Raw genomic sequence first — 26,325 nt, 5'->3', positions numbered from 1 at the left:
CCTGGGGGCGACGACCGCACCTGAGTGGAATGCGCATGCGCATGGCTCTATTCCCGCCGGCTGCCTTCAGTTAGCTCTGGGACACCTGCTGCTTTGCTGCCGCTTTTTTGTGCTATTTTCCCCAGGGATCGGGTACCATTCTGGACCCGCGTTCAGTGAATTCGTTACTCCGCAGAGTTGCTCTTGGGCGCTGGGAGGGTGGTGCGCTCTCGGTCCGCAGTCAGGGGCCTGTTTGCGGGGAGCCTCCCGGGTCGGGTGCTGCTGCTTGCAGCCTCGGGGGAGAGACCGGCCTGTTGGGGTGAGCGCCCGCAGCCTGCAGTCTGGGGAGCCTGCGGACCCCGAGCCCTGTCCGCCTGGCACCATCCAGTCTGGGTTGAATCTGGGAGTGACAGAACTAATGATGACAGCGCAGGTTCCTGACCGGTATGCCTTCTCCACAAGCCAGGCCTTCTCCAAGTCCCCTTTGAAGAAAAACTGATTATGGTTAACAAAAAAAAGAAATATCACTTGATATTTAATATTGTACAGATTCTGCTCCTGTTTAATACCGTTTAAACTTGTCCTCTCAATTAGGAGCCTTCAGTCTGGGAACACTCATTTAACTTAACCAGGTGTAATATTATTTTTGGCCATCCAACTATGTTAATATTGACCACATTACCTAAAAATGAAGAAATGAACTTTTTAGGGAAAAAGAATGAGAATTGCATTATTCTGCCAAATTTTTGGAGCTCAGCTGGAAAGGAAATATTGTCTTTTTAACATTTCTTAATGTTTAACATGTTCCACTGTTCTTAAGTAACCCAAGGGCTTCTGAACTCTAATGGTGGCTTTATCCCCCGTCTTTTCCTACAGATGAAATAGATAAACTAGGTTTTCATAGCTGTTCTCTGATGATCTTGGTATAGTATTCACCTGTGTATTTCAAAAGTAATCTCACATTTGAAGAGACTAACAGTTCCTGTTTTTACCAGGTGAGTACTCATTTTTCTCCCACAATGTATGTTTCCAATCTCTGCTGATTTTTTTATGCCAGTACATTTTATTTGTTATTTGTGCCAGTACATATTCTCATATTTTGTAGCAATATTTTCAGATATCATATACTTTGTAAGTATAGCTAGATACTAAAAAATTAAATCGTGTCCCTGTTATTTTAGATAAAGAAGTCAGAGGTCCCAAGAGATACATTTCCTGTGAAATATAATTATACCTAACTGATAAAATAAGTTACAAAGAAGCATGAGCTCTCAAAGACCATCCTGAAAAGTTGTTTTAGGGAAAACAAAGTGTAATCTCATTTCCTCTTAAAATACTAAGATTATTTTGAATAAAATGTTCTCATGATCTAGCATTATTGAAAAGAAATGGGGAAAAATGAACAAAACTCTTAAGATGGAGTTGAAGGCTTGTGGGGAGAAGGGGATTGTTAATATAGGAGGTAGGAAAGTACTTCCTTTAGGGAAAAAATTAGAAGAGTTTAAGCATTTATGTACGCCACCTAGATGTTACTAAACAGTCTTTGGAAACAATGTAGCGAAAAGATCATTTTAAAGCCAGACCAGGGCGTGAAGAGTTTCCTTTCTTTTCCTATCAAGGACTGTTGACTTCCTCCTTCAGCCCAAGAAAGTGAAAATTTTCTTCCCTCTGTGGAAACCCAAAGAGTGCTGAGTGCCCCATCCTGCCCCACCTAATCCTTTTATAACACCTGAGCTCTCTCCCTTGTAATAGATACTCCTGTGCAAGTCTAAGATCGGGTTTCTCCATCATTTCACAAGCTTCTCTACGAAAACCTCTCACCTTTTTTCTTCCTCGGTACCTCCCTGGTCCTCTTAAAAAAAAATTATACACATGTTAAGCTGCTTTTTGCTGTTCTGCAGCTAACTGATGCTCTGTTCATTTTTTTTTTTAATTGGATAGTTTGTATTGATATATCTTAAAGCTCACTGTTCTTTCCTTTGGCAGTGTTACTCCCATCCACGATATTTTTCATGTCTGATTTGTATTTTTCATCTCTGGATTCCAGTTTGATTTTTTTTTTAATGTCTTTCATTTCTCACTTCATCATGCCCATGCTTTGGGAAATGTGGAATATATTTAAAATAGCTGTTGTATACTAATTCTATCATCTGTCTCATTCTTGGCATTGTTTCTATTAACCGATTTTTTTTCCTCCTGGTTATGCATCACATTCTTCTGCTTGTTTTCATGCCTGGTGAGTTTTTATTGGCTGCCAGACCTTGCAGATTTGACATTGTTGGGTGCTGGAGGTTTTGGTTTTGGTTTTTCTTTAAATATATTTAGGCTTTGTTCTGAGATGCAGTAAGTTTACTTGGAAACAGTTTGATCCTTTAGAGCTGCCCTGTTGAAAATAGTAACCACTAGCTACATGTGGCTATTTGACTTTGTATTAATAAAATTAAATAAAATTTAAAATTTAGTTCCTCATTTGTATTCTGTATATTTCAAATTCCAACATCCAGCTTGCATCGGTCATTCAGTAGTAGAATTCTTGCCTGCCAACATCCACACGTGGCTAGTGGCTACTATATTAGACAGTCCATATAGGATATTTCCATCATTGCAAAAAGTCCTGTTGGACAGACCTGCTTTAGAAGCTTGCTTTTAAGCTTTGTTAGGTCCAAAATAGTCTTTATTTAGGGCTAATTTGACCCCATTACGGAGGCAATACCTTTCTGAGGAGTCTATTCAATGTCCAGTATATTAAGAGTTCTTTCTACTCTGACTGGTGAGAACTCTATTCTTGGCCCTGTGTAGGCTCTAAGTACTAGTCTGCCTTCTCCTTTTTGCTGTTTTTTTCCCCAGGGCTCAATAGTTTTTTTACATACATACACTGATCAGTATTCAGCCAAAGAATTGTGGGGAATCTTCTGCAGATCTCTGGAGCTCGCTCTCTCACTGCACCTTTCTCCTCTCTCCACAAATTCTAGCCATCTTGGCCTCTGCAAACTCTGAAGTCTGTCTTCTCAGTTCACTGAAGTGACCAGACTCAATTTTAGGGTTCCTAAAGCCTAAAATTTCCAGGCACTGAGCATTCTTAGGACTTAACCTTATCTCCTTTCTCTTAGGGATCACTCTCCTGTACTACCTATTGTCCAGTATCTAAAAACCATTGTTTCATGTGTTTTGTCTGTTTTTAAGATGTTTAAGGCATGAGGATAAATCTGGTCCATGTTACTCCATCCTGGACAGAAGCAGAAGTCAGTTAGCTCCACTAATCATCCCCATCAGAAGTGGTTTGCAATTCAGAAATTGCTTCAGGCTGAGGGAACTGTCAGTGCCTGGGCCCTGAAGCAGAAGAGGGCCCTGAGGCATGTGCTGGAGGAACAGCAGTGAGGTCATGGGGCGGGGGCAGAGTGGAGAGAAGAGTTTGGGATGACAGAATGTTACTGGTGTATCTGTTTCCTATTGCTGCTGTAACAGTTTGGCACAAATGTGGTAGCTTTAAGCAACACCAATTTATTATCTTACAGTCCTGGAGGTTAGAATCCAAAATGGATCTCGCTGGGCTAATAGTGAGATGTCAGCAGGGCTGCATTCCTTCTGGAGGTTCTAGGGGAGCATCTATTTTCTTGCCTTTCCAGCTGCTACAGGCTGCCCGCTTTGCTTATTAGCTTGTGGTCCCCTTCTATCTTCAAAGCCAGCGATGGCCAGTCATCACTCTAACAGTGACATTCCTGTCTGTCCCTCACTTTTTCTTCTTTTTTCTTTTTTTGCTGCACTGAGCGGCTTCTGAGATCTTAGTTTCCCCAACCAGGGATCGAACCCAGGCCCTTGGCAGTGAGAGTGCCAAGTCCTAACCACTGGACTGCCAGGGAATTCCCCCCTCCCTCACTTATAAAGACCCTTGTTATTATATTCGTAGCCACCAATTAGCCCAGGGTTATCTCCCCACCTCAAGGTAGGTTGATTGGCAACCTTAATTCCCCCTTGCCATGTAACAGAACATTCACAGGTTGTGGGGATTAGGATGTGGACTTCTTTGGGGACCATTCTTCTGCCTACCACAGCTGGAGACTTGTTAGGTAGAGAATTTGGCTTTACTCTGTGATGGGAAGTAACTAGAGCGTGTTGAGCAGGGGATGGATGTGATGTGGCTTATGTTTTAAAAGGCTCATTCCAGATACAGTTAGAAGAACAAACAGTGGGGAGGCATAGGCAAGGGTAGAAAGAGAAACAGGATTCATTGAAGGATTGGATGTGGAATGTGAGGTAGGAATTAAAAATTACTCCATCAGCAATGCACAAGGTTTCCTGCATTCTACTAAATACTCGGTGCTACCCACCTTTTTGCCATTCTGATGGTAGCAAACTTGCATTTCTCTGATTTCTAATAAGTTTGAACATCGCTTTATGCACACATTATCTTTTGAGGATTCTCCAATCTGTGAATTATGTCTCTCTATCCTTTGCCCATTTTTCTAATGGGTTTCCTTTTTCCTTGTTAATTCATAGTTGTTCTTGTTATATTTTAGCTATAAATCCCTTGTCAAATTGGACAGCACATCTTCCAGTCCTTTCTCCATCTTCCGAACTTTGTTTACAGTTTCTTTTTTTTTTTTAATTTAATTTTATTTATTTTTTTATCCAGCAGGTTCTCATTAGTCATCAATTTTATACACATCAGTGTATACATGTCAATAATCCCAATCGCCCAATTCATACCACCACCACCACCCCCCGGCCGTTTTCCCCCTTGGTGACCATACGTTTGTTCTCTACATCTGTGTCTCAATTTCTGCCCTTCAAACCGGTTCACCTGTACCATTTTTCTAGGTTCCACATATATGCGTTAATATACGATATTTGTTTTTCTCTTTCTGACTTACTTCACTCTGTATGACAGTCTCTAGATCCATCCACATCTCAAGAAATGACCCAATTTCGTTCCTTTTTATGGCTGAAAAATATTCTATTGTATATATGTACCACAACTTCTTCATCCATTCGTCTGTTGATGGGCATTTAGGTTGCTTCCATGACCTGGCTATTGGAAATAGTGCTGCAATGAACATTGGGGTGCATGTGTCTTTTTGAATTATGGTTTTCTCTGGGTATATGCCCAGTAGTGGGATTGCTGGATCATATGGTAATTCTATTTTTAGTTTTTTAAGGAACCTCCATACTGTTCTCCATAGTGGCTGTATCGATTTACGTTCCCACCAACAGTGCAAGAGGGTTCCCTTTTCTCCACACCCTCTCCAGCATTTGTTGTTTGTAGATTTTCTGATGATGGCCATTCTGACTGGTGTGAGGTGATACCTCATTGTAGTTTTGATTTGCATTTCTCTAATAATTAGTGATGTTGAGCAGCTTTTCATGTGCTTCTTGGCCATCTGTATGTCCTCTCTGGCGAAATGTCTATTTAAGTGTTCTGCCCATTTTTGGACTGGGTTGTTTGTTTTTTTAATATTGAGCTGCATGAGCTGTTTATATATTTTGGAGATTAATCCTTTGTCCGTTGATTCGTTTGCAAATATTTTCTCCCATTCTGAGGGTTGTCTTTTCATCTTGTTTATGGTTTCCTTTGCTGTGCAAAAGCTTTGAAGTTTCATTAGGTCCCATTTGTTTATTTTTGTTTTTATTTCCATTACCCTAGGAGGTGGATCAAAAAAGATCTTGCTGTGATTTATGTCAAAGAGTGTTCTTCTTATATTTTCCTCTAAGAGTTTTATAGTGTCCAGTCTTACATTTACGTCTCTAATCCATTTTGAGTTTATCTTTGCATATGGTGTTAGGGAGTGTTCTAATTTCATTCTTTTACATGCAGCTGTCCAGTTTTCCCAGCACCACTTATTGAAGAGACTGTCTTTTCTCCATTGTATATCCTTGCCTCCTTTGTCATAGATTAGTTGAACATAGGTGCGGGGGTTTATCTCTGGGCTTTCTATCCTGTTCCATTGATCTATATTTCTGTTTTTGTGCCAGTACCATATTGTCTTGATTACTGTAGCTTTCTGGTACAATCTGAAGTCTGGGAGTTTGATTCCTCCAGCTCCGTTTTTTTCCCTCAAGACTGCTTGGGCTATTTGGGGTCTTTTGTGTCTCCATACAAATTTAAAAATTTTTTGTTTTAGTTCCATAAAAAATGACATTGGTAATTTGATAGGGATTGCATTGAATCTGTAGATTACTTAGGGTAGTATAGTCATTTTCACAATATTGATTCTTCCAATCCAAGAACATGGTATATCTCTCCATCTGTTGGTATCATCTTTAATTCCTTTCATCAGTGTCTTATAGTTTTCTGCATACAGGTCTTTTGTCTCCTTAGGTAGGTTTATTCCTAGGTATTTTATTCTTTTTGTTGCAGTGGTAAATGGGAGTGTTTCCTTAATTTCTCTTTCAGATTTTTCATCATTAGTGTATAGGAATGCAAGAGATTTCTGTACATTAATTTTGTATCCTGCAACTTTCCCAAATTCATTGATTAGCTCTAGTAGCATCTGTAGGATTCTCTATGTATAGTATCATGTCATCTGCAAACAGTGACAGTTTTACTTCTTCTTTTCCAATTTGTATTCCTCTTATTTCTTTTTCTTCTCTGATTGCCGTGGCTAGGACTTCCAAAACTATGTTGAATAACAGTGGTGAGAGTGGACATCCTTGTCTTATTTCTGATCTTAGAGAAAATGCTTTCAGTTTTTCACCATTGAGAATGATGTTTGCTCTGGGTTTGTTGTATATGGCGTTTATTATGTTGAGGAGTTTCCCTCTATGCCCACTTCATGGAGAGTTTTTATCATAAATGGGTGTTGAATTTTGTCACAAGCTTTTTCTGCATCTATTGAGATGATCATATAGTTTTTATTCTTCAATTTGTTAATATGGTATATCACATTGATTGATTTGCATATATTGAAGAATCCTTGCATCCCTGGGATAAATCCCACTTGATCGTGGTGTATGATCCTTTTAATGTGTTGTTGGATTCTGTTTGCTAGTATTTTGTTGAGGATTTTTGCATCTATATTCATCAGTGACATTGGTCTTTAATTTTCTTTTTTTGTAGTATCTTTGTCTGGTTTTGGTATCAGGGTGATTGTGGCCTCATAGAATGAATTTGGGAATGTTCCTTCCTCCGCAATTTTTGGAAGAGTTTGAGAAGGATAGGTGTTAGCTCTTCTCTAAATGTTTGATAGAATTCACCTGTGAAGCCATCTGGTCCTGGACTTTTGTTTGTTGGAAGATTTTTAATCACAGTTTCAATTTCATTACTTGTGATTGGTCTGTTCATATTTTCTATTTCTTCCTGGTTCAGTCTTGGAAGGTTATACCTTGCTAAGAATTTGTCCATTTCTTCCAGGTTGTCCATTTTATTGGCATAGAGTTGCTTGTGGTAGTCTCTTAGGATGCTTTGTATTTCTGCAGTGTCTGTTGTAACTTCTCCTTTTTCATTTCTAATTTTATTGATTTGAGTCCTCTCCCTGTTTTTCTTGATGAGTCTGGCTAATGTTTTATCAATTTTGTTTATCTTCTCAAAGAACCAGCTTTTAGTTTTATTGATCTTTGCTATTGTTTTCTTTGTTTCTATTTCATTTATTTCTGCTCTGATCTTTATGATTTCTTTCCTTCTGCTAACTTTGGGTTTTATTTGTTCTTCTTTCTCTAGTTGCTTTAGGTGTAAGGTTAGATTGTTTATTTGAGATTTTTCTAGTTTCTTGAGGTAGGCTTGTATAGCTATAAACTTCCCTCTTAGCACTGCTTTTGCTGCATCCCATAGGTGTTGGATCGTCGTATTTTCATTGTCATTTGTCTCTAGGTATTTTTTGATTTCCTCTTTGATTTCTTCAGTGATCTCTTGATTATTTAGTAACGTATTGTTTAGCCTCCATGTGTTTGTGTTTTTTACGGTTTTTTTCATTGTAATACATTTCTAATCTCATAACGTTGTGGTCAGAAAAGATGCTTGATATGATTTCAATTTTCTTAAATTTACTGAGGCTTGATTTGTGACGAAAGATGTGATCTATCCTAGAGAATGTTCCATGCGCACTTGAGAAGAAAGTGTAATCTGCTGTTTTTGGATGGAATGTCCTATAAATATCAACTAAATCTATCTGGTCTATTGTGTCATTTAAAGCTTCTGTTTCCTTATTTATTTTCATTTTAGATGATCTGTCCATTGGTGTATGTGAGGTGTTAAAGTCCCCCACTATTACTGTGTTACTGTCTATTTCCTCTTTTATAGCTGTTAGCAGTTGCCTTATGTATTGAGGTGCTCCTGTGTTGGGTGCATATATATTTATCATTGTTATATCTTCATCTTGGATTGATCATTATGTAGTGTCCTTCCTTGTCTCTTGTAACATTCTTTATTTTAAAGTCTATTTTATCTGATATGAGTATTGCTACTCCACCTTTCTTTTGATTTCCATTTGCATGGAATATCTGTTTCCATCCCCTCACGTTCAGTCTGTATGTGTCCCTAGGTCTGAAGTGGGTCTCTTGTAGGCAACATATATATGGGTCTTGTTTTTGTATCCATTCAGCGAGCCTGTGTCTTTTGGTTGGAGCATTTAATGCATTCACATTTAAGGTAATTATTGATATGTATGTTCCTATGACCATTTTCTTAATTGTGTTGGGTTTGTTTTTGTAGGTCCTTTTCTTCTCTTGTGTTTCCCACTTAGAGAAGTTCCCTTAGCATTTGTTGTAATGCTGGTTTGGTGGTGCTGAATTCTCTTAGCTTTTGCTTGTCTGTAAAGCTTTGATTTCTCCATCGAATCTGAATGAGATCCTTGCCAGGTAGAGTAATCTTGGTTGTAGGTTCTTCCCTTACATCACTTTAAGTATATCATGCCACTCCCTTGTGGCTTGTAGAGTTTCTGCTGAGAAATCAGCTGTTAACCTTATGGGAGTTCCCTTGTATGTTATTTGTCGTTTTTCCCTCGCTGCTTTCAATAATTTTTCTTGTCTTTCATTTTTGCCAAGTTGATTACTATGTGTCTCAGCGTGTTTCTCCTTGGGTTTATTCTGTATGGGACTCTCTGCACTTCCTGGACTTGGGTGGCTATTTCCTTTCCCATGTTAGGGAAGTTTTCGACTATAATCTCTTCAAATATTTTCTCGGGTCCTTTCTCTCTCTCTTCTCCTTCTGGGACCCCTGTAATGTGACTGTTGTTGCATTTAATGTTTTCCCAGAGGTCTCTTAGGCTGTCTTCATTTCTTTTCATTCTTTTTTCTTTATTCTGTTCCACAGCAGTGAATTCCACCATTCTGTCTTCCAGGTCACCAATCATTCTTCTGTCTCAGTTATTCTGCTATTGATTCCTTCTAGTGTAGTTTTCATTTCAGTTAATGTATTGTTCATCTCTGTTTGTCTGTTCTTTAATTCTTCTAGGTCTTTGTTAAACATTTCTTGCTTCTTCTTGCTCTTTGCCTCCACTCTTTTTCCAAGGTCCTGAATGATCTTCACTATCATTATTCTGAATTCTTTTTCTGGAAGGTTGCCTATCTCCACTTCATTTAGTTGTTTTTCTGGGGTTTTATCTTGTTCCTTCATCTGGTACATAGCCCTCTGCCTTTTCATCTTGTCTCTCTTTCTGTGAAGGTGGTTTTTGTTCCACAGCCTGCAGGATTGTAGTTCTTCTTGCTTCTGCTGTCTGCCCTCTGGTGGATGAGGCTGTCGAAGCGGCTTGTGTAAGTTTCCTGATGGGAGAGACTGGTGGTGGGTAGAGCTGACTGTTGCTCTGGTGGGCAGAGCTCAGTAAAAGTTTAATCCACTTGACTGCTGATGGGTGGGGCTGGGTTCCCTCCCTGTTGGTTGTTTGGCCTGAGGCAACCCAACACTGGAGCCTACCTGAGCTCCTTGGTGGGGCTAATGACAGACTCTGGGAGGGCTCACGCCTAGGAGTACTTCCCAGAACTTCTGCTGCCAGTGTCCTTGTCCTCACGGTGAGCCACAGCCACCCCCCGCCTCTGCTGGAGACCCTCCAGCGCTAGCAGGTAGGTCTGGTTCAGTCTCCCCTGGGGTCACTGCTCCTTCCCCTGGGTCCTGATGTGCACACTACTTTGTGTGTGCCCTCCAAGAGTGGAGTCTCTGTTTCCCCCAGTCCTGTCAAAGTCCTGCAATCAAATCCCGCTAGCCTTCAAAGTCTGATTCTCTAGGAATTCCTCCTCCCGTTGCCGGACCCCCAGGTTGGGAAACCTGATGTGAGGCTCAGAACCTTCACTCCAGTGGGTGGACTTCTGTGGATAAGTGTTCTCCAGTTTGTGAGTCACCCACCCAGCAGTTATGGGATTTGATTTTATTGTGATTGTGCCCCTTCTACCATCTCATTGTGGTTTCTCCTTTGTCTTTGAATGTGGGGTATCTTGTTTGGTGAGTTCCAGTGTCTTCCTGTCGATGATTGTTCAGCAGTTAGTTGTGATTCTGGTGTTCTCGCAAGAGGGAGTGAGAGCACGTCCTTCTACTCTGCCATCTTGGTTCAGGGCCTCCGTTTACAGTTTCTTTATTGAACAGAAGTTCTTAATTGTGAGTGGTCAGATCCATATGTTTTCTTACTTATTGTTTAAACTTTCTAGTTCTTATTCTAGAAATCCTTCTCCACCCTATGGTGACAAATACATTGTCTTACATTTTAAAAACTGCATTTATGGTTCTACCATTCACATTTAGGTCTTTACTTCATTAGGAGTCCACTTTGGCATATGAGGTAGGGATCCTGCTTTGTTTTTGTCCACATAGTGAGCCAGCATTCACAGTACTATCATACTAAACTTAGTCTCTTCTATCCCCTTTGCTGTATGATGCCACCTTTATCATATGTGAAGCTCCTGCACATACCTATATCCATGCTGGAGCTCTGTCATGTTTTATTAGTCATTTATTTGTTCCTGTACCTGTACTACACTGTTTTTGTTACTTTGACTTTGTAGCATATCTTAAAATCTGGTAAGGCAAGTCTCTGTGCTTTTTGTGTGTGTATGTCCACATTTATTTACCTCTTTATAGATCTTTATTCTTCCATATGCATACAAGATTTCTTTTGAATGGCAACCGAAATACTAGGTCAAAGAGGCCCCCAATAGACTTCTTCTCCCTTCCTGTCCTCAAGATCCCAGAGAAGTTAAGGTGAGACTCATAGGGCCAAATCTAACCTATTGCATTTCATTCCTTCTCAGTCCCTCTGTTAGAGTGAAGTTTAATGTGCCAGTTGGTAATTATATACATTACCATTATTTTACCCTCTGTCAATTTCAAATGTGGTATGTTTTATAGTTTTGTTAGTATTTTCTTTTTAATTTTTTTTTTTAATTTGGTTGCACCAGGTCTTAGTTTTGGCAGGCAGGCTCCTTAGTTGTGGCACATGGGCTCCTTAGTTGTGGCATGTGAACTGTTAGTTGTCGCATGCACGTGGGATCTAGTTCCCTGACCAGGGATCGAACCTGGGCCCCCTGCATTGGGAGCGTGGAGTCTTAACCACTGCACCACCAGGGAAGTCCCTTTAATTTTTTTTTAACTTTGTATTTTGAAAAAGTTTTAAACATATAGAAGTTTAGCAAAAATAATACACTGAACAATTTGTTATCCTTTCCCACGTAGAGTCATTAATGTTTTGCATATGTTACTTTCTCTCTGTATCTATCTCTTGCTAGATAATTTGAAAGCAAGTTGTAGATATGATCCTTTACCCCTATGTCAGCATGTTATCTCCTGAGACCAAGGACATTCACTAATATAACCACAATACAATTATCCCAATCAGGGGATTTAACAGTGATGCAACATTACTATCTAATAAACCATCCACATTCAAATTGTCCAGTTGTCCAAGAAGTGGCCTTTGTAGTACATTTCCTCCACGTTCCAGCCCACCCTACCTCCCAATTCAGGATCATTGACTACATTTGGAAATCATGTCTCTTTAGTATCCTTTAATCTGGAGCAGTTCCTCAACTTCTCTTTGTCTTTCATACATTGACATTTTTGAGTACAGGTTATTTATTTTATATAATGTCTCTCAATTTGGGTTTATCTGATTGTTTCCTCATGATTAGATTCAACTTATGCATTTTTGAGAGGAGTGTTTCCCTTTTAAGTAATCAAAGAGGAGGAACCAAAGAACAGAATAAACTCACTTTTACTCATTTGAAGGTAGTATTGGATATTCACTTGATGAGAAAAAAATTCATCTTCAATTTCCAAATCTAAGAAACAGGTATTTGTTATACTAACAATATTTGAGTAACTACTATGTTTAGGATACTACAGTAGACCCTGAACTCTGTTCTGTTACAGATTAAACACTGATATTCAATCACAAATATGGATAAACAAGGTTTCAAGATGATATCTTTAGAAATCTTCTGTCAGTAAATGATTAGGGCTTGATGGGGATGGAATTGTAAACTCATAAAAGATAACTCCAGTACCTAAATATTAAAGAAATACATTCTAAAAGGTGGGTAAGTGCTTTCATTCACAGCTGTGGAGTGGGTTCCAGATCTCAAGTTGCTGCTAGAGCTTCTTCAGTAGATCACTGTTCTCTAACAAGCTCTGGTCCCTTCTGCCATCCTGGTCAACTCTGCTTACCAAATTCCTGACCATCTTTCAAAGCCCAACCCTGACATAGGCCCCCTCCTTTCACAACCTTTCCAAGCCCCTCCCTCCATTTTGCATGCTCATCTCTCTAAGCAGATTGGGCATTGGTAATAAAAAGTACTGTATCTTTATTGGACATCTTTTTTTTTTCTTTAGTTTTTTGTATTGTGGTAAAATACATGTAACATAAAATGTAGCATCTTTGCCATTCTTAGGTGTATAGTTCAGTGTATTAAATATATTCACAATGTTGTGCTGTCATCACCACCATTTATCTCCAGAACTCTTTTCATCTTGTGAAACTGAAAGTCTATACCCCTTAAACAACAGCTCCCCATGGCAACCACCATTCTACTTTCTGTCTCTATGATTTTGACTTCTAGGTACCTCATGTAAGTAAAGTCATACAGTATTTGTCTTTATGAGTTATTTCACTTAGCATAATGTGCTCAAGGTTCATCACGTTGTAGCATATTGCAGAATTTCCTCCTTTTTAATGCTGAATATTTCATCATATTTATATACCACATTTTGCTTATCTATGATCCTTCGAGGGACACTTGAGTTGCTTCCACATTTTAGCTATTGTGAATAATAGCTTAATGTTATTTGTACATGGGTGTACAAATATGTCTTCAAGACCCAGAAGTTGGTTTGCTGGATCGTATGGTAATTCTATTTTTAATTATTTGAGGAACTGCCACACTGTTTTCCACAGCAGCTGTACCGTTGAACATTCCCACCAATAGTGCATAAAGGTTTGAATTTCGGGCTTCCCTGGTGGCGCAGTGGTTAAGAATCCGCCTGCCAATGCAGGGGACACGGGTTCGAGCCCTGGTCTGGGAAGATCCCACATGCCACGGAGCAACTAAGCCCGTGCACCACAACTACTGAGGCTGTGCTCTAGAGCCCATGAGCCACAACTACTGAAGCCCACGTGCCACAACTACTTAAGGCTGCGTGCCTAGAGCCCATGCTCTGCAACAAGAGAAGCCACCACAATGAGAAGCCCGTGCACCGCAACAAAGAGTAGCCCCCACTCGCTGCAACTAGAGAAAGCCCGCGTGCAGCAACAAAGACCCAATGCAGCCAAAAATAATTAATTAATTAATTAATTTTTTAAAAAAAGGTTTGAATTTCTCCACATCCTCAACAACACTTGTTATTTTCTGTTTTTTTTTTTTTTAATAGTAGCTATCCTAATGGTTGTGAGGCCGTATCTAATTGGTAGCTGTGATCTGAATTTCCCTAATTATTAGTGATGGTGAGCATTTTTTTCATGTAATTGTTGGCCATTCATATATCTTCTCTGGAGAAATGGCTGTTCAAGTCCTTTGCCAAATTTTGAATTGGATTATTTTGTTGCTGTTGAGTTTCAGTTCTCTGTATATTCTGGGTATTAGTCCCTTATCATATATATGGTTTGCAAATATTTTCTCCTTCTGTGGGTTGCCTTTATACTCTCAAGTGTCTATTAATGCACAAAATTTAGATATTCTCATAAGTTCCAACTTGTCTATTTTTTCTTTTGTTGCCTCTGCCTTTGGTGGCGTATTCAAATCATTGTAAATCCATCAGGAAGCTTTTGCCTTATGTTTTCTTTTAAGAGTTAGAGCTTTAGGTCTTACATTTAGGTCTTTGATCCATCTTGCATTAGTTTTTGTATATGGTATTAGGTAAGGGTCCAACTTCATTTTTCTGCATGTGGATATCCAGTTTTCCCAGCACATTTTGTTGAAAAGGCTGCCCTTTCCCCCACTGAATGGTCTGAGCAGTCATAGGTCTATTCAGATTTTCATTTCTTATTGACTTAGTCTTGGTAGGTTTTATGTTTCTAGGAATTTGTCCATTCAGCTAGGACATCCAATTTGTTGGCATACAGTTGTTCATAGCACTCTCTTATAATACTTTTTATTTCTGTAGAGTCAGTAGTAATGTCCCCTTTCATTTCTGATTTAGTAATTTGAGTTTTCTTAGTCCATCGAGGTAAAGTTTGTCAATTTTGTTGCTCTTTTCAAAAACTACTTTTGGTTTGATTGATTATACGTTATTGTTTTTCTGTTCTCTACTCCATTTATCTCTGCTCTAGTCTTTATTGTTTCCTTCCTTCTGCTAGTAATGGGTTTAGTTTCTTCTTCTTTTTCTAGTTCATTAAGCTGTAAAGTTTGTTGATTTGAGATCTTTCTTGTTTTTTTTTTTTTAAAGATTTTTTTTGATGTGAACCATTGTTAAAGTCTTTATTGAATTTGTTATAATATGGCTTCTGTTTTATGTTTTGGTTTTTTTTTTTTTTTTATTATTTATGGCTGTGTTGGGTCTTCGTTTCTGTGCGAGGGCTTTCTCTAGTTGTGGCAAGTGGGGGCCACTCTTCATCGCGGTGCGCGGGCCTCTCATTATCGCGGCCTCTCTTGTTGTGGAGCACAGGCTCCAGACGCGCAGGCTCAGTAATTGTGGCTCACGGGCCTAGTTGCTCCGCGGCATATGGGATCTTCCCAGACCAGGGCTCGAACCCGTGTCCCCTGCATTGGCAGGCAGATTCTCAACCACTGCGCCACCAGGGAAGCCCTTTCTTGTTTTTTTAATGCAAGTATTTATAACTATAAATTCCCCCCTTAGTACTGATTTTGCTTCATCCCATAAGTTTGATATGTTGTGTTTTTGTTTATCTTCATCTCTAAGTATTTTTTAAAATTTCCCTTGTGATTTCTTTGATCCATTGGTTGTTTAAGAGTATACTGTTTAATTTCCACAAATACGTGAATTTTCCTGTTTTACTTCTGTTGTTGATTTCTGACTTCATCCCATTGTGGTCAGAGAAGATACTTTGTATGATATCCATACTTTGTATGATATCCATCTTTTTAAATCTACTGAGACTTAATTTGTGGCCTAACATATGGTCTATACTGGAAAATGTCCCCTTGAGAAGAATATGTATCCTGTTGTTGTTGGGTGGAGTGTTCTATATGTGTTTGTTAGCTCTAGTCAGTTTATTGTGTTGTTTAAATCCTTTTTTTCCTTACTTGTGTCCTGTCTGGTTGTTCTCTCCATTATTGAGAGCTGAGTTTTGAAATCTCCAACTATTATTGTAGAACTGTCTATTTCTCCCTTCATTTCTGTCAGTTTTTCCTTCATTATTTTGATAGTGTATTATTAGGTGTGTAAATGTTTACAGTTGTTTGGGCAGCTTTTTTTTTTTCAGAACACCTAGCAGAGTGTTTGGCCTTCAGTAATTATTTCTTTAATCCATTAATAATAAATTAAAAGTTTTTGATAATAAGAATGATAGACAGGGCTAAGTAGAGAAGTTCTATTATTTTCTGCCAGGTGATGAAACGTAACATCTAGTAAATTCGTTTTAAAAAAAAGACTTCCGGAGAATCTGTAGAACATGCAAACCCTTCCACAAAGAAAATGTAAACACTGAGAGGTGGAAGGCGATTTTACTTTATATTTTTGGCATCATTACCATGAAATTTCATTAAAACAAACATTGCCATGAAGTTAGTTGAAATTCCCACTGTATTCACTTGTAACAATTTTTTCCCCAAGCAATCAAGTTGAAGAAACATCTCCACTACTTAAAGAGGGACCTGCAAACTATTTTTATTTAGCTGTCCCAATGGGATTTTCTGTTAGTAAATCTGCTACTCAGGTATCTGCTCTGCGTATGGATTCAAAAGTGGATGATCACTTAATGCAAGGGACTGAGAAAAGCAAACTGGAACCAGTGACTCAGTTATTTCAAAACACCAAGAAAATAAGATTAGAAGACACAAACCAAGAAAACTTTACAAGGAGCAAAGATACTGGCACAGGATCTCTTTCGGAGAAAGCCTTGGGTTCAGTGGTGTATGTTAAAGAAAGTGATGGAATAGAAATGATAGACGTGGAATGAAGTTATTTGTGTATGTTACCAAAGAAACCAAAAATTGCTTTTGACTGAGAGGGCCTGTTGAATGAGAACTTAACCTTATTATGAAAACCTAACAAAATGAAGGAAGACGATTGCTTATTTTTCACTATTTATGAATCACTGTAGATTGCACTTTTTGATGATACATATTCAGAAAAGTTGCTTTAGAGAGAAGAAGCTTTCCAAAATTCAAAGATTTCTCTGGTATTACATTCTGTCCTTGTCAAAAAATCAGAGTTTTTGTGTAACAGTATTTAAATGGCACCAAAACATTTTAATTATAATGTATTTCTCTAACAAATGATCAAAAACCCAAACACTGCCCAAACAATTTGACATCAGTATTTCACATGATTTCTGGTGTACTGATTTTGTATGTTGAAATTCCAGTTAGCGATTTTGCTTTAGAATACTCTTATCTTCTTGCATTTTTGCATGTCTGTTCGGTTAAAGATCACTGGCAGCTAAACTCAAAGACCAGTAAATTACGTACCTTGAGAAGCATTTCACATTTCAAATCATCTTTTTAACACTTTTTTTTCACCCACGTGGAATTCATTTCAGAGTTCACAATATAGTTTTTTCTAAGTGTAATAATTTATCTTGCAGATGTTACCATTTTATACAACCAATATTTAAGAAAACAATCTAGTTGTTAAAAATATTCTTGTTTTGTATATATCAGTTTGCAATTCTTATTAAAACATCTAGTAGTTTGAAACAGCAGTATTGTCCCAAGTAATGTAAGCTGAAGTTAAAAACCATTTGTGTCTGGACATATAGTGACTTATAAATATTTCTATTATGTATGTTTTGAACATTTTCCTGTACTTTAATATTTACTGGTGATCTCTAATGCTCAATTGAGTAATCTCCTTAATATTCATAAAGGAAAAAGGCATATTCAAAGAGGAAAAGGCATCTTCTTTAAGGAGAAGAAATATTTTGTAAATCAGAAAAAAACCAAACAGATGTCATGTATTTGTAGAGTTAAAAAAAGAAAAAACAACATTGAATGGGATGTAAGCCACTAAGGTAATGCTCTTTATCATTTATAGAACATAATTCTTTGGGAGAGAAAAAATACGCAAATCATTCATTTGTTCACCTAGCCTGGCACTGTGCTTGGTGCTCAGGATACAGTGGTGAATAAATTACCACTACCTTCATAGTGCTTACTGTCTGTCTACCAGGGAAGGTAGAACATCAGACAGTAATTATACAAGATACAAATTGTGATGTGCCATGAAGAAAAAGTTAAATTTCAGAGAGACAGAAGAGGAGACATAACACATAAACTTGACTTTTAATTGTGGGAACTAGGAAGGCTTCTCTGAGGACGTGACATGTATAGCTTTTGCAGGGACATGGTCGTCCAAGTGAGGTGATGGTGATGGTCGAGGTATATCGAGAAGGGGACAGAGTCCAGGTGAAGTTTGGCAGGACAGACTGATGGTCTTAAAGTGGGAAATGAGGAAAAAGAAAGGGTTTCTAGTAAAAAAAAAACAGAAACAAAAAAGCTAGATGCATGGAGGTTCCCTGGGGGAAAGAGCTCAGGAGCATGGGTTTTGGGCATACCTGTTTCTAAGGCAGACAGTTCTATGTATGGAATGAAAAAATACAAATTTTGAAGTTGTATACAGAAATGGTATCTAAAGCTAAGGGAATGAAAGAGGTTGCTTATGGTGAATGTATAGTGTGAGATAAAGCAACTACAACATTTAGGAGCTGGTCAGCGCAGGGGGAGCTGGCTAAGGGGACTGAAGAGTTGGCAGAGTTGGTGGAAAACCAAGACAGGATAATGTCAAGATTGCCCACAAAAGTCTTTAAGGTGGAGGCAGTCAACTGAAAGGGTAGATGAGGACTTGAAAGGTCCACTGGATCTAGCAACATGAATGGCACTAGTGACCTTAGCAAAACCACTTTTTTCTTTAATAGGGACTTGGCTCAAATATTTACAGACTGGTTTTTCACCTCCATGAATGTCCAACAGGACATTTGATAGTGTGTTGGACGCTGAATTTGGGATATCCTTCATTGTATGTGATCCCCCATGCATGGCAGGATGTCAAATGTCATAGCACAATCCAGTCATTGAGATGATAACAAATGCAAACATTAGTTACTCTGAGAACTGTTGCTGCTAAGACATCAGAGAATTGGAATCCCCAAATCCAAGCCAAGCCATAGTTTTAGCAGCACACCTGGGAATGGAAATCCACAAAGACTTCCTGGAAGGGGTGGAATGGAAAAAGTTTAATCAGGACAACAGCCTCACTTAGGTGTTTATTTGTTTTATGGAAGAATTCTACAAGCAGAATCCTAAAGTGAACATTCTTCAGAGTTCTACTATTGTTTCTGATGAGAAACTTTCCATATAAAAATAATATAGTTCAGGAGAAATAAGGATGTTAGGAGACCTTAGATTCAACATACCTATAAAATAAGACCTATAATACATGCATTGGTATTGCATCTAATGGTGTTGTCATTGATGCCAGTAATAATAGTTATCATTTACTGAGCTGGTGTGTAACTGGCTTAGTTGAGATTCCCTAGAAGCTGCTTGAGACAAGGACCCAGATGCACATGATTTTTGAGAGTGTGCTCTTTAAGGTAAGCCTGTAAGGGAGTCAGGGAAGCAGAAGGAATCAACGAAGAATGAGCACTCAGATAAATTCATGGCCTGACTCACAGGGTGCTCTGGAGGGATCATACTGCAGAGTTGTCCCACTGTCCCACTTTGAGGCAGGGGGTGGGACTATTGTAGCCCTAGGCCAGTCAGGCATTGGTTGCCACCTCCAAGCCAAAGTGGGGAGGCTGGTGGGCAGGGAGGCAGGGTGAATCACTCTAGTGTGCCTGTGCCTGCTAGCTCCTTCATTCACACCAGCTGGAGAATGGATGATGAATTAAGGGTAAAGGGGACCAGGGTGGGGTGCTCACAGTCTTTATTACAATGCCAGACACCTAACATATATTATTTTCCTTTTATTTTGAAACAATCTCAAATTTACAGCAAGTTGCAAGCATGGTACAAAGGCCTTTCCCTCTCCTCCCAACCATTTGAGAGTAAGTAGCTGACCTAATTCTCCATCATCCCTGAATACTTTTTTAATGATTTAAAGAATTTTATTATTTTTTAGATAAATTTTTAAAATTGAGATATAATTGACATATGACATTACATTAGTTCCAGGTGTGCAACATAATGATTTCATATATATTGCAAAATGATCACTGTAAGAAGTTAACATCTATCAACACATAGTTATTTTTTTTCCTTGTGATGAGAACTTTTAAGATATATTCACTTAGCAACTTTCAAGTATACAGTACAGTATTTTTATAGTCACCATGCTGTACATTTACATCTCCAGAACTTATAACTGGAAGTTTGTACATTTTGATCATCTTCACCCATTTTGCTCACCCTGCCAAAAGCACTTTTGATGGAATAACAGGACAGAATCCATGTTGGAGTAGGTTGGAAAATGAATGGGAAGTGAGGAAGTGGATACTGGATGTGTAGTAACTCCACAAAGAAGCTCAACTCTGAAGGGGAGTAGACAGGATGAGAGATGGAAGATGAGATGGAGGTCGTGTTTGAGTGTCAGCAGAAGGATCCAGTGGAGAAGCTGAAGAAGTAGGAGAGGGGTTAAGGATAACCACAGGATGGAAGTCTAGGAGCAGGGAGGACAGATCCATTCTTGAAAAACACTTCGGTAGGAAATTAGGGGGGGAAAAAATTGTACCACCTCAGATTCCAGAGAAATGGAATTTAGAAAGATGTAATATAAGCAAAGGGCAACAGAATTGCGTGGCTCTTTTTAATGATAACTTGGAAAACTCCTACTGGGACTAACTCTGCACAGAATCCATTCCCACCTGCATAATCCATGAAAGACTAATTACTCAGAGTGACTTCAATCAAGAGGGTAATAGTAAATAAATAAGGAGCCACTGTGTCTTTATTGTAGCTTTATATGAAGCCCGGGTCTTGGTATCGGCATCACCAAATTGTGAACAGTGGATGCTTCTTACTCCAAGGTGCAAGTCCTGATGGTTTCTATTCTAAGCCAAAGGAGAGATTGATTTCTGTCGAAGACTGAAAAAGACCACAAATTCTTTGGGCTCCTCTCATCAAGAGGTGGGGTCCATTTCTCCACCCCTTGACTCTGGGCTGCCTTTGCTGGTGCTTTGGACAACAGAATGTGGCCAAAGTGCTCCTTCCAAGGCTAGCCCTGAACGGAGGTGCCCCAGCAGCCAGCCAGCACCAGCCGCCAAGGGCGTGAATAAGGCCGTCCTGGACCTCCCCGTTCAGCCAACCTGTGCTGAATGAAGGAAGCCACGTGAGCAAGCCTTGACCATATAAATGTTAGAATAAATCGTTGTGTTAAGCCACTGGCGTTTGAGGCCGTTTGTTACGCCGCTATAGTTACCTGGAACTTTGCCTGCCGGGGGAATTTCCCATCTGGCTAAGCCACAAGGATTTTCTTGCCAGCTGCACCGAGGGACACCCCAAGTGGTAACGTTCATTGCCCTCAGTGTGTTTGTTCTCCGACCCACTCCTTCCTACCTGTTACCATCTCTGTATTGGGAATACCAGCGTTTATTCCTTTAAGTGCCATTTATCTTTTAAAACCGATTTTAGTTTCGTCCCCTTCCAAGTGGAGTTGCCTGCCCTTTGGACTATCAGACGTGCAAAGCCCCGCGCAATGCCTGGATGTTCAGTAAAGAACATCCGACCCGACTGCTCTGGGTACCAGGCGGGCTCCCCTCCAGACTGACTCAACCCCGCTCCTACTTGTTCCCCGCTAACGCTCTGGGCTGTCACGCGGGGAACCTCCATCTGCCCTGGGGCTCTAGGACTTTCGATACTATTGATACTATTATTCGAACGTGGGCGGCGTCCCTGCCTCTTCTCTGGTTCGGCGCCGGCTCGGCCGGTCGGAAGGACCCTCCGGAACCCCCCGGCCCCGCCCCCACGCAGCGTTTCCGGTGCCCCGCCCCCCGCGGGCCGGGGCGGCGGGCGGGGCGGCAGCGTGCGCCGCGGACGGGTTTCTGGGTTGCACGCGTCCTTCCCCCACGGGACCGCGCGCGACTTGGCCGCGACCGGAAGCCTCAGGTGCGTGAAACCGGAGGCGGGGCAAGGCGGGGCGGGGCAGGCGGCGTGGGCCCCGAGGACAGGCAGCTGGCGGGGACCTGAGACCCTGTGGTGGGGCGCATGGCTGGCGCTGCAGGCCCTGAAGTGTCCGGTCAGAGCTTGGGAAGACCTAGCTCCACGGTTAGGAACGGATTATCCGCAACACAGGAGGGTCAAAAAATTAGACATGTTGGGTGCCAGCCCTGTGCGCGCCCACCGAGAACCAAAAAGGCGAAGTCAAACAGGCACACGGCCGTCCTGAGACTGGATAAGTTATGTACCAAGAGGTGGCAAGATGGCAAGATAAAACTTGGGGAGGATTTTTTGAAGGAGCTGGGCCTGCCTAGGAGGGTAGGTGGGATCCTGTTATTTTTTGCTTTCTGTTCGATGATGGAGAAGCAGGTTTGGTAAATTCAAAGTGGTGGTAGCTAATTGTCCCCCCCCCAGAACATGGAAATATGATCGTCCTCTGATTAAAAAACGATAAAAATTAATAATTAAAAGGTAAGAGTAGAGATATGCTAAGTTAAAGAGACAAAATTTTATCAGGCCTTCAGGACTTGACAGTATCCTGACAACTAAAAAAAGACTGTACATCATGCAGCTGGAGGTCTGATCTGTTTTTGAAGCATGGAGTAAAAGAGAGGTGCGCCTGACCGGATGAATCCAGGCCTCCTCTGGGAGAGACAGGGTGTCCTGGCGTTAACAGTGGGATCTCTCCAGAGCCCAGGAGCTGAGAGGTGATTTCCTCAAGGCTCATTCCACCAGACATTGAAGTCGTATAACTCCATCCTTTTGTCCGGATTCTGTATTCACCAAGCAAACTTAATGATAAGAGAGAGTAGTTGGACAGGCCGATCTGAATATCCGGTTGATAGTCTATAGTTCTCTTTGTAAATTAATAAATTGGCATTCAGGTTTTCTCAGACATCCCTGTGTTCCCACTTTTTCTCACTCTTTGTGTGATTCTTTCTTGTCCTACGAGGCTCAGTGGAAATGTTACATCCTCACAGGGTCCTATTTGTTTATATGTTCAGGTGCCTAGAACAGTTTCTGGCACATAGTAGGCACTCAGCCTAACTCCCTCGACTTTCAGTCTGCTTTTCTTTCTTTTTTTTTTAATTGGAGTATAGTTGCTTTACACTGTTGTGTTAGTCTGTGCTGTACAGAAAAGTGAATCAGCTATATGTATACATATATCCCCTCTTTTTTGAATTTCCTTCCCATTTAGGTCACCAAAGAGCACTGAGTAGAGTCCCCTGTGCTATACAGTCGGTTCTCATTAGTTATCTGTTTTATACATAGTAGTGTATATATGTCAGTCCCAATCTATCCCACCCCCCCTTTCCCCCTTGGTGTCCATACGTTTGTTCTCTACATCTCTGTTGCTATTTCTGCTTTGCAAATACGGTCATCTGTACCATTTTTCTAGATTCCACATATATATGTTAATATACGATATTTGTTTTTCTCTTTCGGACTTAGTCTGCTTTTCTGGTCACTTTTTTGATGAAGCCTAGCCTGACAACCCTATATGAAATTGCAGCCTGGGGACTTCCCTGGTGGTTCAGTGGTTAAGGCTTGGTGCTTCCACTGCAGGGGGCATGGGTTCGATTCCTGGTAGGGGAACAAAGATCCCGCATGCCTCGTGGCCAAAATAAATGAATGAATGACTAAATAAATAATAAATTAAATTAAATTAAATAGCAGCCCGGTTCCTCTCACATACACGTTTCCTATGTTCCCTTTCCTTTTTCATATGGTCCTCATCACCTTCCTTGATTTGGTTCACTGATGAATCCCAAGTGCCAAGAACAACGCCTGTCGTGTAGTAGATGCAAAATCTCTTGAATTAATATCTTTGCTTTGTTTCGTTCACACCGTATCCACAATGCCTGGATGAATACAGATATTTTTAGCACTATTAATACATTAATTGGATCAATTCTGGAGCCCTTAGTTAACATCTGTTCAGCTCTGTGCCATTGGCTGCTGGTAGCCAAAGACTCTTAAGTTCAATGCAGTCAAAATGGACCAGTTATCTTCACCCCATATCCCCTCGTCCTATGAAATCTGTCCTAGGAAATGTCACCTCTTTCCACCCATTTCCCAGGCCAGAAGTCAGGGTATGCATGAAATTAATAAAAGAGCTAACATCCTGTGTACTTTCTATGTGCCACGCACTCTTATAAGCACTTTACATGTATTAGTTCATTTAATCCTGATATGAGACCCATCGTTACCCACATATTACAGATAAGGGATCTGCGGCACAGAAAAGTCAACTAATCTGCCTTAGCTGGGAAGAGACAGAGTTGGGATTTGAATGCTGCCTCGTAATCATTATACCATAAAGGACATGACCCTTGACTTCTTTGTCTCACCCTCACTGAACCAATTACCAAGTATCAGGATTTTCCCTGCTTAAATCTCTAGGCGATGTCTCTGAAGTATAAATCTGTAAAACTCTTCAGCACCTCCTCATCACCCTCAGGGTGAAGTTCAAGTATTTAACATGGATTTTTTTTTTTTTTTTTTTTTTTTTTGGCCCGAGGCTTGTGGGATCTTAGTTCCCGGACCAGGGATCAAACCTGTGCCCCCTGCAGTGAAAGCACAGAGTCCTAACCACTGGACCGCCAGGGAGGTCCCCAACGTGGATTTGAAGTCTCTTCGTAATCTGATCTCTACTTCTGCCTCCTTATCTCTTGCAGCTCCCCATTCCTGCACTCTTAAATACCAGCCAATTGAATTAAATTCTTCGAATTCTTTGAATGGGTCTTCTTTTCCTCCAAGCTATTGTACTTTGTTGGAATACTTTTCCTTACCCCTTCTATGTCTCAACTTCAATGTCACTTCCAATGATAAGAGGGTTAAATGGCCTTCTAATGTACTTACCCTGTCATAGCACTTATGACACCCTATTTTAATTATCACCTTCCTTGCTTTTTAGTGTCTCCCACTAGATAGTGAGTTCCTTGAAGGCAAGGACCAGTCTGTGACCTTAATGTCCTCATGTCCATCCCTTCTCAGTGTCTGCTACCCTTGTTCAGGCCCTCGTTATCTCTAGCTGGGACAATTGCATGGGTCGGTGAAGCTGTCTCCCTGCCCCTAGCCTATCTGTTTTTAATCCATGCTCAACACTGCCAGCAGAAGCAGTTTTGTATAATGGCTGACTTAACACTTTCCTACTTAAAACACCTCACTAGCTCCAGCTGCTTTTAGAAAAAGGCCAAATGCTTTAGAATTACATGAATCTGTCTCCTCCCCTTCTTTATTCTACCTTGTGCCTAGTAGGCACTCCATAAACATTTGTTCAATGAAGGAGGGACTATATCAAATTTGGTCAAACAGAACCAAGAACAAAGAGCTTAACCAAAGAAACGGCATCTGGCTGCAGAGGCTTCCTAGGACAGCACAGCCAAAGATTTCAGTGGAGCTGGAAGACTGGTAGTGGAACCCCTTTGAGGAGGGAGTCCCCAAGACATGCCTTACTGTTGGAGGACTCTCTGTCTTTGCGTTTGCCTGGAACATGCTACTCCCATCAACGTGGTAAAAACCATCAGATTTCGAGACTCAGTTCAAGTATCCCTTCCTCTGTTACACCTCTCCTGACCTTTCTAGATAGAAAGAGTGTAAATTGGTTCAGCTTTTCTGTAGCATAATTTATCAAGATATATCAAGAGTGATGAAAATATGAAGACTTGTTACCCTAGGAATTGTGCATCTAGGATGTAACTACAAAAGAATGTGGCCTAGTTCTGGGCTTGAATAACCCAGTCCTTGCCAGGTCTTTAACCTAAAGGAAAATTATGACCATTCTAAGAAACGAAATCGGAATAGAATGGTTTCTTTACAACCGTAACTAGTCAAAATACTTCATTATTATAGCTAGTATTTTCAGCCTTTTCATCAGCACTGCTAACACAAATAATGTGTAAAGTGTCAAAACATAATAAAATTGTTCCTAGCCTTTCTATTTAACCTTGCTACTCTGACCACCTCTCCCCTGACTTCAGGGGGTCCATCCTAATTTAATATTGATCTAGATAAAACAGTTAGGCTGCCAGTAAATATGTATCTGAAAGTTAAATAGGAATTATTTTTAAAGTACTACAAGGACATAATTAAAGCTTTCCAGACAGATGTGCATGAATACATTGTTGATAACATAGAAAAACTAGAGACAATCTAAACTTACAAACTAAGAGATTGGTTGAGTAAACGGTGGTGTATCTGACAGTGGAAGGTAACACGACATTAAAACTGATGTAAAAATAGGTTTAACATTGAATGAAATAAGAGTATGGTTCCACTTTTGGTGGGGAAAAGTGTGTGTGTGTATTTTACACATGCACATAAAAAAATGGGTACACACTAAAGTGTTAATTGGGATTATCTCCAGGTGGTCATGTTATAGTTTCTTTTATTTTGTTCTTTTTGCTTGTCTATATTTTCTCATTTTTCTCAAATAATGTGTATTACCTGTGAATTCAAAATAATTTGTTTGTCTTTGAGAAATATAATGTATTTTCAGCTTTATTATTTGAAAAATCTGTGCCCTTATTCCATTACAACTAAAACAATTTGAGGTTTGTATCATTTATTTCCTTTGAGTACTCTGTTGTACAGTTTTTGCTAAAGACTAATGATAAGGCTAAAAGGCAAGAAAAGCAACCAGACTGGATACTTAAATAAGTT

At 40.0% G+C, this 26,325-nt stretch overlaps 1 protein-coding gene and 1 long non-coding RNA gene across 2 annotated transcripts in view; both read left to right on the top strand.

Moving 5' to 3' along the window:
- LOC309611586 overlaps nt 1–26,325 on the top strand; it is a 512,787-nt gene that overhangs the window by 378,174 nt on the left and 108,288 nt on the right. The gene's annotated exons all lie outside the window — the stretch shown is intronic.
- Nucleotides 53–20,885, top strand: LOC309611577 (uncharacterized protein C2orf15). Its single transcript, XM_082356201.1, has 2 exons — nt 53–974; nt 16,121–20,885. Exon 2 carries the CDS (start codon nt 16,191–16,193, stop codon nt 16,464–16,466), a length of 276 nt encoding a protein of 91 aa, XP_082212327.1. The 5' UTR covers nt 53–974; nt 16,121–16,190; the 3' UTR covers nt 16,467–20,885.

The sequence above is a fragment of the Balaenoptera borealis genome (assembly GCF_965194805.1).
Source record: "Balaenoptera borealis genome assembly, chromosome: 15".
Classification (NCBI taxonomy): domain Eukaryota; kingdom Metazoa; phylum Chordata; class Mammalia; order Artiodactyla; family Balaenopteridae; genus Balaenoptera; species Balaenoptera borealis.
The sequence above is the reverse complement of the archived record's forward strand: the minus strand, read 5'-3'. Positions and strand labels throughout refer to the sequence as shown.

Excerpts from the sequence above, each read along its gene's own strand:
- LOC309611577 (XM_082356201.1), top strand. The coding sequence starts at position 16,191 with ATGGGATTTTCTGTTAGTAAATCTGCTACTCAGGTATCTGCTCTGCGT.